This window comes from Punica granatum, chromosome 3, assembly GCF_007655135.1.
Source record: "Punica granatum isolate Tunisia-2019 chromosome 3, ASM765513v2, whole genome shotgun sequence".
NCBI lineage: Eukaryota > Viridiplantae > Streptophyta > Magnoliopsida > Myrtales > Lythraceae > Punica > Punica granatum.
The window spans coordinates 25,689,375-25,704,497 of record NC_045129.1 but is presented as its reverse complement, the minus strand read 5'-3'; the positions used below and the strand labels follow the sequence as shown (position 1 = coordinate 25,704,497).

The 15,123-nt window shown below is 33.9% G+C and overlaps 2 protein-coding genes across 2 annotated transcripts; one reads left to right on the top strand and one right to left on the bottom strand.

The window, feature by feature from the left end:
* Positions 1 to 2,001: 2,001 nt before the first annotated feature.
* Positions 2,002 to 8,724, top strand: LOC116198686 (CASP-like protein 4B1). The gene is made up of 3 exons (XM_031528910.1): positions 2,002 to 2,386; positions 2,536 to 2,671; positions 8,494 to 8,724. The coding sequence occupies exons 1-3, from the start codon at positions 2,106 to 2,108 to the stop codon at positions 8,683 to 8,685; spliced, it is 609 nt and encodes a 202-aa protein (XP_031384770.1). The 5' UTR covers positions 2,002 to 2,105; the 3' UTR covers positions 8,686 to 8,724.
* A 715-nt stretch (positions 8,725 to 9,439) lies between these two features.
* LOC116198685 (WRKY transcription factor WRKY24-like) lies at positions 9,440 to 11,611 on the bottom strand. The gene is made up of 5 exons (XM_031528909.1): positions 11,337 to 11,611; positions 11,078 to 11,236; positions 10,418 to 10,995; positions 10,159 to 10,320; positions 9,440 to 10,042 (listed from the first exon to the last, which is right to left on the bottom strand). The coding sequence occupies exons 1-5, from the start codon at positions 11,511 to 11,513 to the stop codon at positions 9,679 to 9,681; spliced, it is 1,440 nt and encodes a 479-aa protein (XP_031384769.1). The 5' UTR covers positions 11,514 to 11,611; the 3' UTR covers positions 9,440 to 9,678.
* Between the last annotated feature and the right edge of the window lie 3,512 nt (positions 11,612 to 15,123).

Here is a 15,123-nt window from a genome sequence, read left to right as displayed (position 1 = left end):
TTTTCAATTGAATGCATCATTTCAGCAGTCTAAGTCGAACGAAGAGATGATGAAAAAGAATAGATGTTAAAGAGAACAAAATTGGACTGGCAATTATGTTTTTAATTAATTATTGATATTGAGGTAAAAAAATTGTTACCACAACGTACATAACTTTGTATTAAAATGGTTTATTATGAGAAATTTATAACTAATTTAATTTAGAAAAAGTAACACAGTGCTTATTACAAAGAGTACAAAAGAAAATAATTGTGTCCAAAAGTTGGAACAAGATACAAATTAGATCAATGCTATATTTCAATTTATAAATTTTTAAAATATAAATTGTCTAATTATGCTAACTATTATACATGCATAATTTGCTAAATGTCCAAGTTTATCCTAATGATTTAGGGTAAATTGCACCGGTAGTTTAAAAAGTTTTACAAATGTTTCAATATGGTACAAAGAGTTTTTTTGGCTACTTGATGGTACAAAATGTTTCAAAGTTGTTTCAGTATAGTACAAACCATCATCTCGTCATTGACGCCGTCAAGCCGTCTTTTACAAAATTTATAAATTTTGCACCATCATGTAACTTACGTAAAACATTTTGTACTATTAAGTTACAATTTCAAAACATTTTGCACCGTCATATAATTTCCCACAAAAACCGGTTTTGCACCATTAGTGTCGGCTTGACGGCGTCAATGGCGAGATGACGGTTTATACTATACTGAAATAATTTTGAAACATTTTGTACCATCAAGTAGTAAAAAAAAACTTTTTATACCATATTGAAATATTTATAAAACTTTTTGGACCACCAGTGTAATTTACCCTAATGATTTATGATATATTACAAGAATAGCATCAGTGGAGTGTACATTCTATCGAGTTCACATAGTGATATCAAGAAGGCAACTATATTCTTATATGTGACATATGTTGGATGGTGCGACTGAAAATGGTTATGAATCCTAATATGTTGGAAGTAATTCTTTGCTCATCATTTATCAAATAGATAAATACTTTATCAAGGGAACTAGAATCAAGGGAACTAGAACCGAAGCCCTTTGGCCACCAATTGTATTTTGGTCGTAAAAACAATCTATAGCAGCTAATGTATAGTTGCTAATTTACGGCGATTAAGTCAATTCCTAGTCGAAAAATATTGTCTTTACTGGTTAAAGTTACACCTAGTTGCAATATTTAGTTAAGAGTGAAGGCCCATCATAACTTTTAGGAGCAAACAATCTTTTCAGTTCCTATAACCCAAGGTTCAGTGACCAAATATATATTTTGTTACTAGAAAATAAGATTTGACGACCAAAAAATTTAGCTGCCAAATGCACAATTGGAACATCATGCTGTTACTGAAAATCTAGTCGTTGTAGAGTCATTTTCTTGTAAGCCCAACAACTTTGTTCGACATAATTATTCTCACGTAGAACGACCCACTACCAGTATGCTACTGTAAGATAACCAATTAGAGCCGTTACTATCGGGGTGGCAATGGGCCTCCCTAATTTGAAAAACGAACTACTTGACAATGCAAAAATATTTTCCCCGAGACCTTTTGGCCCGCAATCAAAGTGTCATCGCCCTTTCAGATCTCATCAAAGGAAGTTTGTTCTGGGAAAAAGTGTATAAAGAGGTGAGTAGGAATCAAAATATTTTAAGTTCGATTCTTACTACTCAAACTATTTGTACCGTTATATTTAGCTTTACATATTCTTATACTAGACTATAGTTCATATAGAGAATATGTTTTACTTCTCCATCACGAACTACTTTTTATCTTAAAAATTCAGCCATTCATAATATGCCACGTGGCAAACGAGCTATCAACGTCTAGAATTCGATGTTTGTATTCGTGAAAACTATTGGCTGACCATTGTAAACGTAGTAATATTGATCACAGCTAATTTTGCCCTATGCTAGAGGAGCGCTGAGCTGGCCAAATGGAATATATTGCCATGGAAAAGGTCAAAACTTTTTGCTGGAAAAGGAAAAGGAAAACAAAAAAGAAAAAATCCCTCTAAACTTGTTGGTTTCTTCCTCCATCTCCACCTCGTACCCAAACGTCTTTGTTTCTTTTCGACGTCAAATTCCAAGAAAGTTAAATGTCGAATTCAGACGAGCCGCAAAATCATGTCGAACCAGCTCATACATCAAGGAACGACCCTTCTCCGAGTTCGACATTTGATGTGGAGAGTCAGCCGGTACCGGAGACAGGTTTCGGGATCCCAAACATCTTGAGGCGGTGGAGACGGGAAGATTTGATAAGGAAGGGCTCGTTGGCGCTTATAGGATTGACCTTCATCTTCTCCGTGCTCGCCTTCATCGTTATGGCGAGCAATCAGCACGGTCCAGGCAGGAACTTTAACGAGTACGAGGAATACAGGTAAGGCAATGCAGAATGCAAATTTTTATCCATCCTATTTCCTGTCACAAGAGGCACGCAATCGACGTGAACTTTGAAATGATGTCGTTCTCTATCTGGAAGTTGAATTGTTCTCATTAATTAGCTCGCAATCTCCGAATTTAAAACAGGTATCTGTTGGCAATAGCAATCCTGTCATCCTTGTACACCGGGGTCCAAGCATTGAGGCATGTTCATCAGCTATCTACAGGAAAAACCATGTTTCAAGATCGCACCTCCGCCTTGATTGATTTTTGTGGCGATCAGGTTCGCAATGTCTACCCATCAAAATGTTTTTTGATTTGTGTGCCATTGAATGTATTGATTGTCTCCTTGATGAACTCACGTCTGGCGATGATCAGATTTATAGGAATTAATTGGTCGAAAGTACTCTCAAAATGGATGGTGAAGAAACACTAATTAATAGAAAGCCCAGGAAAGAAAGTTTCTGAGCACTCGGTTTCTTTGGTAATAAACGATTTGTATTTTCTTATGAAAGGGGCAACATAATCTCCTAAAAACTCATGCTTTTACCATTGCTATCAGAACCGGACCGGACAGGCAGGTCGAACCGGGAATCGGCACCATGTCCGGTCCGGTTCGCCTGAAAATCAAAATTGCAACTTTGAACCTCCGGACCCATTGAACCGGTCGGTTTAAGCAAAATTCCATTGAACCGGTCAGTTCTATGAGTTTCCTATTTAATGTAAAAATTGCTTGGTTGTGCAAGGAAACTCATGACCTCTTGCTTTTCATAATAGCATGCTACCAACCAAACCGCCATCACTTTTTTATTTTTTTAACTCTACTTTTAAGTACTTATCAAAATCAAATATTTATTTTTAAGTAAGAAATATTAAATATAGATACTTTCTTATACTATTGTTATATTTATTTAAAATCATCATACTTTTATCTTAATTATCATAATTTTTTAATAATATGAATATTTATTTTATTTTAATTAAACGTGCAGTCCGACCCACTGAACCCTCGATTGGAACCATAAACCCATGAACCCGTATCTCTTCCGGTCCATCATCCAATCCGGTTGTGATAACACTGGCTTTTACCAAATAAAAAGAGAATTAACGTCACTTTTATTTCTTCAGTTACAAAAGACTGAGAGTCTCATATAATGAAAAATAAATCATAATTGGTAATAAATGAATAGGGGTAGCCCCACAATGAGTATTAAATATGAAATCTTTGGTTACCACATCACTGCACTACAACCTTTCTGGTTGAGGTCACTTTTATTTATATACTACGCATGAAACCAAATGGGTTTTTTCAGATGGTTCAGCGTATTTTTCCTCAAGTAAAGTTTCATTTGATGAGTTTACTCCTTAATAAAATGACCCATTTCGAATTTGGATTAGTTGGGCTCATTTAACATGTGGTGAAAAGAAAAAGAACAAATGCATGGAATTTCTAAAATTCATTGACAATAAATGAAAATATGGAGTTAAATTTTATATAAAGTAAGGTTAATTTATTGCAAAGTCCTAAATCCAAAAGATATACATCTAGGCAACATTAGCATTAAAGAAAAGAAACTAGAAAAAGTAATTTCCAAAGTATAAGCATAAGTATAAACAAAGCATTATTAAAATAAATCAAAAGAAAAATCTCGTTAATCCACCGAAAAAAGAAAAGAAAAATCGCCCAAAATGAATAATACTTCTTGAACAGATTTTTTATGAAGTAACTTCCGTACCCATACGATAAATCTACCTATCATATACTTGAACATGTTATAGGATTATCGAATACACCAATCATGTAACCTTTCATTGGAGTAGATAAAGTCGTAACAACCAACGTTGGATTGGTCCAAGCGGTTTGGCGTTTGTTTCTTTTAAATAAAATTTTCGGGTTCGAGTCTTGCAGATAGAGAAAATTCATGTTGGAAGAGAGTTATACTATTTAGACCGATCCGACTTGACTGCATTGGTCGAGGCCTATTCAACTTCCAGATACCATGGTTCATTACCGAAAAAATAAAGTGGTAATAAACAAGAAAAAAATACCTGCAACCCTTAGCATTTATATTTTTATATTCATCAAGCTCACCTAGGAAAAACAGACGGATAGTTGATCATAGTTTCTAGCCAATAATTTATTATAGTTGAAAGCTAGGAACATTACAGATATGATAGCTGGCAATGGGTTTCAGTCAATTATTATTATTATGCAAAATTAGTTTATTCAAAATAACTCCAATAATCCTAATTTTATATGAACTCATTTTGAAATATTTTTTAAGAATTTGTCGTAACGAGATTATGCTATGCTATAAAGACTTATATTTGAGTGAGAATATAAGGGAGATTAATTGAAAAGTAAATTTACAAAACGAAAGAAATTATCGTGATTGGCCGAATGGACCCTTGTCGAAGTAGAACTCTCAGAACTTCATAAGTTTATGTATGTACTACTATATGTAATTTATATATCATATAAACTTGACTAGGACATAATAAATAGGGGTATAATAATAAATATCTGACTAATACAGAGGTTAATATGTTACATAAACACTAAATAAATACGTATTATATTATTTAATAATAAAAAATATTAAAATGAAGAAACTACTAATTCAAATCACTTAATTGCGAAGATTACGAATATTTATAATTATATAAATAAAAATTAAATAATAACACAAATTACTGTAATTACTAAAATCATATATGAAAATAAAGAAAATGTGCAAAGTAGATCACATATTATCATTTTAATAGCAAATAACTATTCATAACTTTAGAAAATTTAAGAATATTTATAATTAAACCAATATAAACTTATTGAATAATTTTTTTAAAATTATAGCTATTATTGTTATTTTAATAGTAAATAAATATTCATAAGATTAGAAAAATAAAAAAAATCTTTACAATTATATTAATTTCAATTTGTTGAATAAGTTTTTAAAATTATAGCTAAACTTATAATAGTTCAAGTAAGTAATCTCTCATGGAAGTAATTCAGTCATATAGCTAAAATAATTCAAATTCACAATACTTAATGTATGTGATATTAGTAGGAATGGCACAATAAAATGTGAAGTTATATCTAAATCTATATATATATATATATATATATAAAGTTGACTCTCACCTAACAAATAGGATTAGAAAGGTAAATTTTTAAATAGTATAAGGTCATAAAGGTAAATATCTAAATAATATTCAAAATAAAAAATACTATTTTAAAGACAATAAGCATTATAATAATGATATATTTGAATGAATTAAATACAAAAGTTTAATAGAATTTTGAAGGAAAATAAATAGTAGTTTATTTTGAAGGATATATATATATATATATATATAAAGTTGACTCTCACCCAAGAAATAGAGTTAGAAAAGTAATTTTCTAAATTGTATAAGGTTATAAAGGTAAATTCTCAAACAATATTCATGATTAAAAAATATTGTTTTAAGGACAGTAAGTACTATCTTTATCATATACTAGCCGATAAGTCTGCACGTTGCATGGGGATATGTCCTTAGTCATTATCAAGAAAATTTTCTATTGATAACTCGTTATAATACTTGTTTATTCTTACTTATTAATCATTTTTACTAATGTGTAAATTAAAAATAATAATTTCCCTAATGATTATCCCATTGATAGTAATAAAAATGATGATGATGATGATGATGATATTCTTTCATGATAATGATGATGATCATTTTAGTGGAAGTTATGGAAACATTAGTCATACGAAGAGTCAGTGAATGAGAAGCCTCCATTTCGAAATTTTGGAGAAATAGCGTACAATGGTGAACGACCCCGACAATTATATAAATTTGAATGAATTAAATGCAAAAGTTCAATAGAATTTTGGAGGAGAATGAATATATAGTAGTTTATTGAATTTTCAAGGAAAATAAATGCAAAATCTTAAGGACAATAACTACTATCTAAATGATAAGTTATATTAGTTATTTCATTTTAAAAAATTATATCGATAAGAAGATTATTAATAAGTACTATTTTGAAATTACTCTATTAGAAATTAAGTTGATAATTGAATCAATTTATTAAACATTATCTAATGATCTCTCTAATAATTATTTGTTTTTATGTGGTACAAAACAAACGTTTTACACTACATATATATGGGTAAATTACATTAGTGGTACAAATTTTATTGCAAATGTAACACTTTGGGGCAAAGCTAAAAAAATGTAGCAATCAAGTACAAATTGATTTCATTTCGTAACAATGTTGTACATTTTGTCAAATTTGGATTAGTTGTTTTTGGCTGAGGTGGCCATTGGCGTGTGACATTCTAAGGACATGGCGCTTATGTGGTGGACTGTGAGACATTTCTAAATTTAAAATAGATAAATAAACATAAATAAAAATCTTATAAAATTTCAAATATAAAATTTAAATTTAAAATAAAATAATAATAATAAATTGAAAAAATAACTTAATTTAATTTTAAAACTAAAAATAAAAATTATTTTGAAATTAAAATAAATGAAAAAGAAAAATTAAAAATAGGTGAGAGAGATCTCTTGAGTGAGATCTCCAATCAGGAGTGAGGGAGCCCTTGCCTGCCAGTCCACCCTCCAATCAGGGGTTGCACTGGTTGTTGGCAGGGGCGCCCCAACCTTATAAAATCCATACTAACAAACTATTATTGAATTTAGATTCTTAATTATGTTGTGAATGTAAATTTCAATTCTTTATGGATATTTTTTTGTTAATAAAATCCCGTGCATTTTGTACGAGTATGAAAATATAGTATATAATAATATAGATGTTGAATCTTAGTTATACAAAAACCGACAGGAAATTGACTTCCTCTAGGGTCGATACTTATTTTCACATCCTAATCATTCCTTGATTATGCTAGGAAGAATTTTCGCTGGATATTATCTGGCACACATGGTAGTACGTCAACCTATATATTAAGGAAGGCCAATTACAGGTCTCTTTTGCTGAAAGAGAAATCTAGCCGTACTCAATGAAATTTTCCGAGGGAATTTGCTGAAAAGTTCCGCCGGAATTCCTCACTTAGGGACAGAAAAGTGCTCGTCGGAAAGATTTTTGCCACAGAAAAGTCAGGGTAAAACATTTTCAACAGAAAAATCCGTTGGACAAATTCCATATGGAATTGCTGCCGGAAATCTCCACTGATTTCCGACAAAATCCGTCAGATCCGTGGGAATAGGCAACCTATCTGATTAGGCAGTACATGTACATCACACTCTTCCACGAGTTCATTTTATTTATTTGTATTTGTTTAATTTTTAATCTATAGTTTCTTAATTTAGGATTCTTTTTCGAGTTTTTCTATTTTCTAAAAGTTATTTCTGACAAAAAAAACCTTCAAAAATGACTTTGTTTAAAACATCCCGAAGATTTCATAGCAAATTAACTGTATTGTCTTTCTTTTTCTTTTTTTTTTGGGTAGAACTGAATCGTTCTATTTAAAATGAAATCCAAGACAAAATTTTCATGGAAGATTCCGTGGAAACTTTTTATTTTTTAAAGTTTCCTATGGAAAAGTTCTCAGGCAAGTTAGACTTTTCTCCCAAAGGAGTCTCTGTTGATAATTTCAACGGAAGAAAATTTGTCGAAGCTAGAAATTTTTTCTCAATAGTGTCTTCTAATTTGTCGTCATATATAATTTCAAAGAGCAAGTTGCCTATAGCTCATCTCAGTATGTAGTATGCTGACATGTCAAGTGCCGATATACACGAGTCGGTATATCTTGAATTTCAAACTATACAGTTTTATATGCTTTTGCATTACAGTTATTTGTAATTTGTATGTCATCTTGATCGTTATAACAAGGTCTATGTCGTCTTCGCTTACTCTTTATAGCTATGATTTTTTAGCGTCATTATGTTCCAATTGTTCTATGATATATTATGGCTTCTTATATATTGCCATGATAATGATTCTTTTGACCTTAAAGTGTCAACTCCGTGCGACTATAACTAGAAAGACCATCTACGATGGGCCCCGTTAAACCAATTGAAAAGTCCGCTCTGTTCCTTTTAAGAACGTATCGTCGAACTTGTGACAATCTGATCTAACTAGTTATGATGGGCCTGCAGGTCATGGCTTATTTTTTGATATCGTCGACATCAGCTGCTATTCCAATGACAAACAGAATCAGGGAAGGAGCCGACAACATATTCTCTGACTCCTCGGCTGCGGCCATCAGCATGTCATTCTTTGCATTTGTCTCTCTCGCCATATCGGCAATTATCTCCGGCTACAAACTTTCAACACAATCCTATATCTAGTTGTGCTATACACAATCAAAATCTATGTTCTTGTTCCTATTTTTATTCTTATAATTCTTCATCAAGTTTCGGCTCCATGTACATGGCAGGACACATAAAATCTATGTAAATGCAAGTCATTGTTTCTTGGAAACAAGGGAGGGTTCTACGTCTTCCGTTTTATCACATTATTTGAATTTGATAGGACAGAAGACAGCATCGTGGAAGGAGACAGTAGAGAGAGAACAAAACTAATTTATCCAACTCTCTTTTTCATTCCATTTGCATTTATGTCATACAATTGTTTGACAGGAAAGAGAGCGAAATGCAGTGGCACGCGTTTCCTCATTTAGGAACCACAAGGTTTCAGGTTTCATTTTCGTTAATGGAACAACATGTGCATCTTATTTAGATTTCTATTTCTTTATACTAAACAACGGGCCTCCTTTGTATCCGATGAAAGAAATTGTTGTTAAATGTCCATGTCCTTTTTTTGAAGCAAAGAAGTGCAGATAGTACTAATATGTCCGGAAATTTTGAAGATACATCTCATGGACCTACAACATCGATTGTAGATTCTTGACTACATCGGTTAACATGATGGATTGAGCCAGTTACTTCAAGTCTAAGCATCCATTCCATGTATATTGATTTGGGCTTTTTAAAATTGAGAGAGTCACAACAATCTGTTGAATATCTTCATGAATACAACCACCGTGAAGCAGAACAAGGAGAACGAGCTACTCGGGGCTTTTTCTACAATATATTTTTACGCTAATTTAAAATTGTAAAGTATTGAATTCAAGGTCTAAATCTATCATTTTTACACAATCTTATTGCAGACACTAACAATGAATTCCTATTGGACATTATTATTTCATCAGAGAGAAGCCTCTAACAAACGAACAAATCAAACTTTGGAGTGTTAATCTATGTGGATAGGAGAAACTGTCATATGTCGACAACTATAATCCCTAACTCTGTCTAGAACAGAACTAATTTGGTGTTTGCCGTTTATATGAAGTCAGTTGGCATTCCAGAAGTAAATGCAAAAGTGTTTGGATTCTGCAACATTTCTAACACGGACTGCGTGCTACTTGCAGATCCCTGTGGCCTCAGATTGCTGACTGAACCTATGTAGTTAGCTTTATGATTCGCACTGCCCGCGACCGTTGACGGTCTAAGTGGGGATGGAGCAATGGTATTGAAACTAGACGGTTGGGGTCTATTCAACATATGGCTGCCACTGCCCCGTGCTGCTGGAACGTCGTGGTTATGCTTCCCTTCATATGTGGTGATCACGGCCCGCATATCATGAGATGCTCGCTCCACATGCTTACGAACAGGGCATCCTGTGGATGTACATTTGTAGTAGCTTCTGCAATCGGAATTATTAATATAATTTATTACCACATTTTCCATGAGGAAAAAAGTTGAAGAATAATTTCCGAATAACTGATTCCAGATGAGCGCTGTATAAGTAAGTCACAATACCTTGGGTTGTGGTTTCCCTTCACTACTTTTTGGCCGTACTTTCTCCACCGATAACCATCGTCAAGAATGTCGATTTCACTCATTGTTTGAACTATGACTTTCGGTTCTCTCACCATGCTGTTCCCGTGGGCCGAAAAGCTCTCATACTCGGTCTCACCCTTCCTAAAAATAGCACCCAAAGGAATAGAAAATTTTAATTTCCGAACACTATCATAACAATGTTTAATTTTACTTGTAGCTACTCATTGTATTCACACACCTTCTTTTGGAGTCGCTTTCACCTTCCTCGTCACCTCCACCAGCATTAACCACACGAGAGTCAGGCTCAAACTCTCCATCCCCGATTGAATCCGACGAATCTTGATGCGCAATGTTATAATCCGAGTCTGCTCTCATCTGAACAGACTGATCCAAAACTTTCTCCAAACTGTTCGGCTGAATTGACTGAAATGCATTTCTCCTGTTAGACTGTGGCTTGGGATGGCTGTGAGTCCCTTTGTACACGATCTCGGTCACATGCCCGTCCAACGATGTCTCAACCTTCTTCTTGGTCTGGCAATTCGGGAATGTGCACTTGTAGTAGCTACGCGGGTTCTCACTACCTTTGACCTGCTTTTGCCCGTACTTCCGCCAGTTGTAACCATCATCTGTTTTCTTCGGATCGCGGGTGTAGTAACTGTGAAATGGTTGAGGGGCTCTTGATTGAGGATTTGCTTGGCCCTGAACCGGATTGATTCCCGATGTTTCTGCCTTCTTCTCTGACGAGAAGTCAAATTGTGATGAAGACTTGGGGTAGTTCCACGGTTCAGGGGCTTTAGAAGATGATGATGATACCTCCTGTTGAATTGTTTTACGTCAATATCGCCGAACTTAATTCAGATGTCTAAAGTGCTATTCGACATATGATGAATCGACATACCACTGAGATCATGCTTGAAGAAGGTCTTGCCTGGACTTGACATGAAAGCTCTCCGAAGTTCCGGTCCTCCCCTTTGACACTCTGCTGCAGGTTCCCACTGTAATTGCTCCTCCAGTTGAAGCCCTCACCCGCGAAATCTCCAAAACTAGGAGATGAAGCCTGCATGGATCCAACAAACGATGGAAGGAGCGGGAAGTAAGTCTTTCAAGTGTCAAAAATTGAATCATTTCATCTAGGCACAGAACTATAAGAGACTTACATCGTTGGAAGTGGGAAACAGCATGGCGGAGTCCATGAAATCAACCGGGCTGACTAGGCCAGGCGGGACGGTGAAGTAAGAAGATGGAGAAATCGGAGGAGGAGACAGAGCGCGCGAAGAAGTTCGGGACTCGGGACCCAGGAATCCCCAACTGACATTTGGTATCTTCCTTTCCATTTTGAGGATTATATTCGATTAAAAGAAGAAAAGATGATTGAGAAGGTGCGAGATTTGATTTTCCGGAAGAATCGGTGAAACTATTTAAGGGGGGTGGCGTGGTTAAATGCTTTATGGTATGGTTGGGGGGGATATCAAATATGTATGTGTCCTTGGGGTCTTGAAAGTCAAAGCTTCGTCTAGTAAGAAAGAGGGTAGGAGGAGCCAAAGTGTTGACCGTGGAAAAAAGTCTGGGTCAAAGGTTGTGGATTTGACTGGCCCAGTCAGACATGTGGAAGAGGTCTTCTCGTCTTGGGCTAGAATTGGTCAAAATCGATTTCTTTTTGCTAGTACGTGTGCTTTGATGTATAATTACTTGCATATGATGTTACATTAGGTATGTATGGGTAGGATCTTGATTCGAGGAATCGGCTTGTGAGTAAGTCACTAGGCACACCTCGGGATCGCCTTGCAACATGAACCACTACATAAGCTAGCTACAACTTTACAGACTAGACAAATGAGATTTGAGATTTCTTGAGTAAGAATAATGTTTCCTCATCTATTATACACGTACCCGGCCAAAGCTAAATAATTTCTATCGGGGTGATAAATTAACTTTCTAGAATCGAAAGACTTAGTTAAAGGGATGAAAATGAGAATGACCTCGAGGCACAAAAAGCATTCAAACTGCAGCTTGGATTTATCACGCACCTATAGAGAAGGTAATATGTATATTGACTGGCTTGTCAAAAAATTATTGGAGTTCTCTTTGGGTCCACACCTTCTTCATTCTCCACTAGAGTAATCTTCTTTCCAACAATATTATTGGAGTTTTCATACCTCACTATTGCTCACTACAATTTTATTTTCTTCTTTCTAGGCTTCGGCATATTTATTCACTTGGAAAAAAAAAAAAAGAGCATGCACCCATGGTCTAGGCTCCCTTCAACATGCATGAGCCTCCCAATTTCTTGTCCAAGACCCTCTCAGTAGGGGAAGCATGGGCTGCCCTTCCTAGTGCCAAATGTGCTCGAGACGTCTGACCTAGCACGATGCTTCTTATCGGTGACTCCATGGATGCTATTGAGGCAATTCTATCTGTTGCTTCCTCTCTACTAGTCATTGAGATTTTATCTGTTCAAGCTTTTGTTGATGTTTGTTCCTACATTTTGTTCATAAATGTACCTTACATTTTGTTCATTGTGATATTATGTATGTACCCGCAACTGAAAACTTCATGGGCCAAAATCCAGCTTCTTGGGCTGCGTGTTGTAATTCCAGTGGGCCGCTTTGTATCTCCATCTTCCCTCTTATGTGTTCCTGGGAATCGTGACATAGTCCCGGCCCACTGATTTTATTACTTTATTTTTGCTTTATTCATGGACTAACCGTGCGATGCGGAAGCCCAGGTGAATTTTCACTGTTATTTAAAATGTTTACAAAAATATAATTATTTTATAATTTTAATATAATTGATAAATGTATATATATTAATAGAAGGTTTTCCTATCGAAACAAAAAAGGTCACATTGCCCACGCATCAATTTTATTGAAATATAGTCAACTTGTTCTAGATAAGAATTTATCAATAAACTTCACATTCTATACAAAATAAATTATATATTTAATTTTTTTCTAAAAATAAATTATTTAAATAACAAAAAAATCTAAAAAATCATATGAAATAATGACAGGGAAGAAATGGGAAAGGAATGTGAATAAGAATTTTCGAAAATAAAAAAGAATTAGCGGGAGAGGAGCCCAACGAAGAAGAGAGTCAAAGATGATTTAACAGCATAGAAAATAAATTTAATATAATAGGTAATTTACGTGGCAGTCTCTCCTCGGATGAAAAAACGTATGTGTCAGTTCCTCCTCGCACGAACTGAAAGCTCTCATGAGAGTAATCCGAATTACATAATATATACAAGGTGCAAGCACGCTCATTGCGCGAGTACGTAAAAATATTTATTTATTGATCTTCGATCCCATATCTCACGAAAAAAATATTAATGGAAAAATATTCTAAGTTATGGGTTTTCTTTTAATTTAAAATATATTTTTAAAAAATCTTTAAAGAGATAATCTATTCACAAAGCATCAAGGAGAAAGAATGGACAAATACACGAATCTATTACGAAGAATTAAATGCTCCAACAAGTCGAGAAGACAATCGACAGAGAGTTTTACATAACTTCTTATAGACACTAGTTCGTTTTTATATATTATAATAGATTATACAACCGTCATCTATATTATTATAATAGTGAGAAGAGAAGGCTTGGTCTACTCTTAATGAAATGATTCTAATTAATAACAATCCTTAATTAAGGTTAAAATGTTATTTTACTTTAATAATCACCCAATTGGCTCTACTTTCTCTCTCTCCCACTCATCCACTAATTCACTCCCAATCGTTCACTCATCCTATTTAATTTAATTTTTTCTTCTATTTTTTACTATATCTCCTAATGACCTCAATTAAAAAATTAGTATCACCGGAAAGTTTCTCGAATTTAGCTAGTCGATTTCAACTTTTTTATTAGAAATATATTTTAATTATTTTAATTTGTAACTCAATTATTTAAATTTTGATCACTGTGCATAGTATCGGTCCACATTTAATAATATATAAAAGCTAAATTGTGAAAGTGGAAGTTCTATTTAATAATCCTCAACTCCACATGAGCCGAAATACGAAATGTAGACGCTCCATTTGTAATATCCGGATTTTACATGTGCTTGTACACGTATGTTGTCCTATTTACGAATATTCCCTACATTCTTTTACTGCCTAATTATTGTAATTTTTGTTTGAAATAGATAAGATTAAAATTGACTGAGTTTTGCGGGTGTCAAGTTTGCTTTCCATGTGTATTTCTCTCCTTCAATCCATTCCCCGCACCTCCTAACTTTCTTCATTCCACCGCCTTACCGTATTGAGTATAAATGGGACGTTTTCAAGCAATTCGGCCAAATTTTCACACATAGAGAAAGAGCTTTATTTAAGCCCATATCTGAGAAAAGAATTTGAGAAGAAAATTGGAAAATGATCCATTTTGACGTTTTCGGGGTTAAGTGGCTTCCTACTGTGAGTAATTTTATTTTATAAACTAGTATTTTTATTATCAATATGTTATTACTTTTAAAATTGCATTGTCATGGCTATGTCAGTGTTACGGATCCTGGATAAATTTTATACGATTGATTATGATGTTATTAAATATGTGTCCGATCCTTCTATGTTAGATTATGATTATTCACTGGGCGTCAAACTTACTCCTGAAACATACTCTCTAAGTTAATTTTACAGGCCAAAATAACAATGGAAGCTTGAGATTTTATTCGGATTTTACATATTTGGTGAAACTTGTGTTTATCACATATTTCAAATTTGTATAAAAATTTTGCATAATCGAAAATTATATATATGAGTTTTATCTTATTTATTGTATTTTACTGTGATAATTTGGGATATTACGCCATTAGTAACGTCCATGTGGATTGAAATTTCTATTTCGATTAATTTCCTTCATGATATTTTATAGGATAAATTGCACTAGTGGTTTAAAAAGTTTTACAAATGTTTCAATATAGTACAAAAAGTTTTTTTTGCTACTTGATGGTA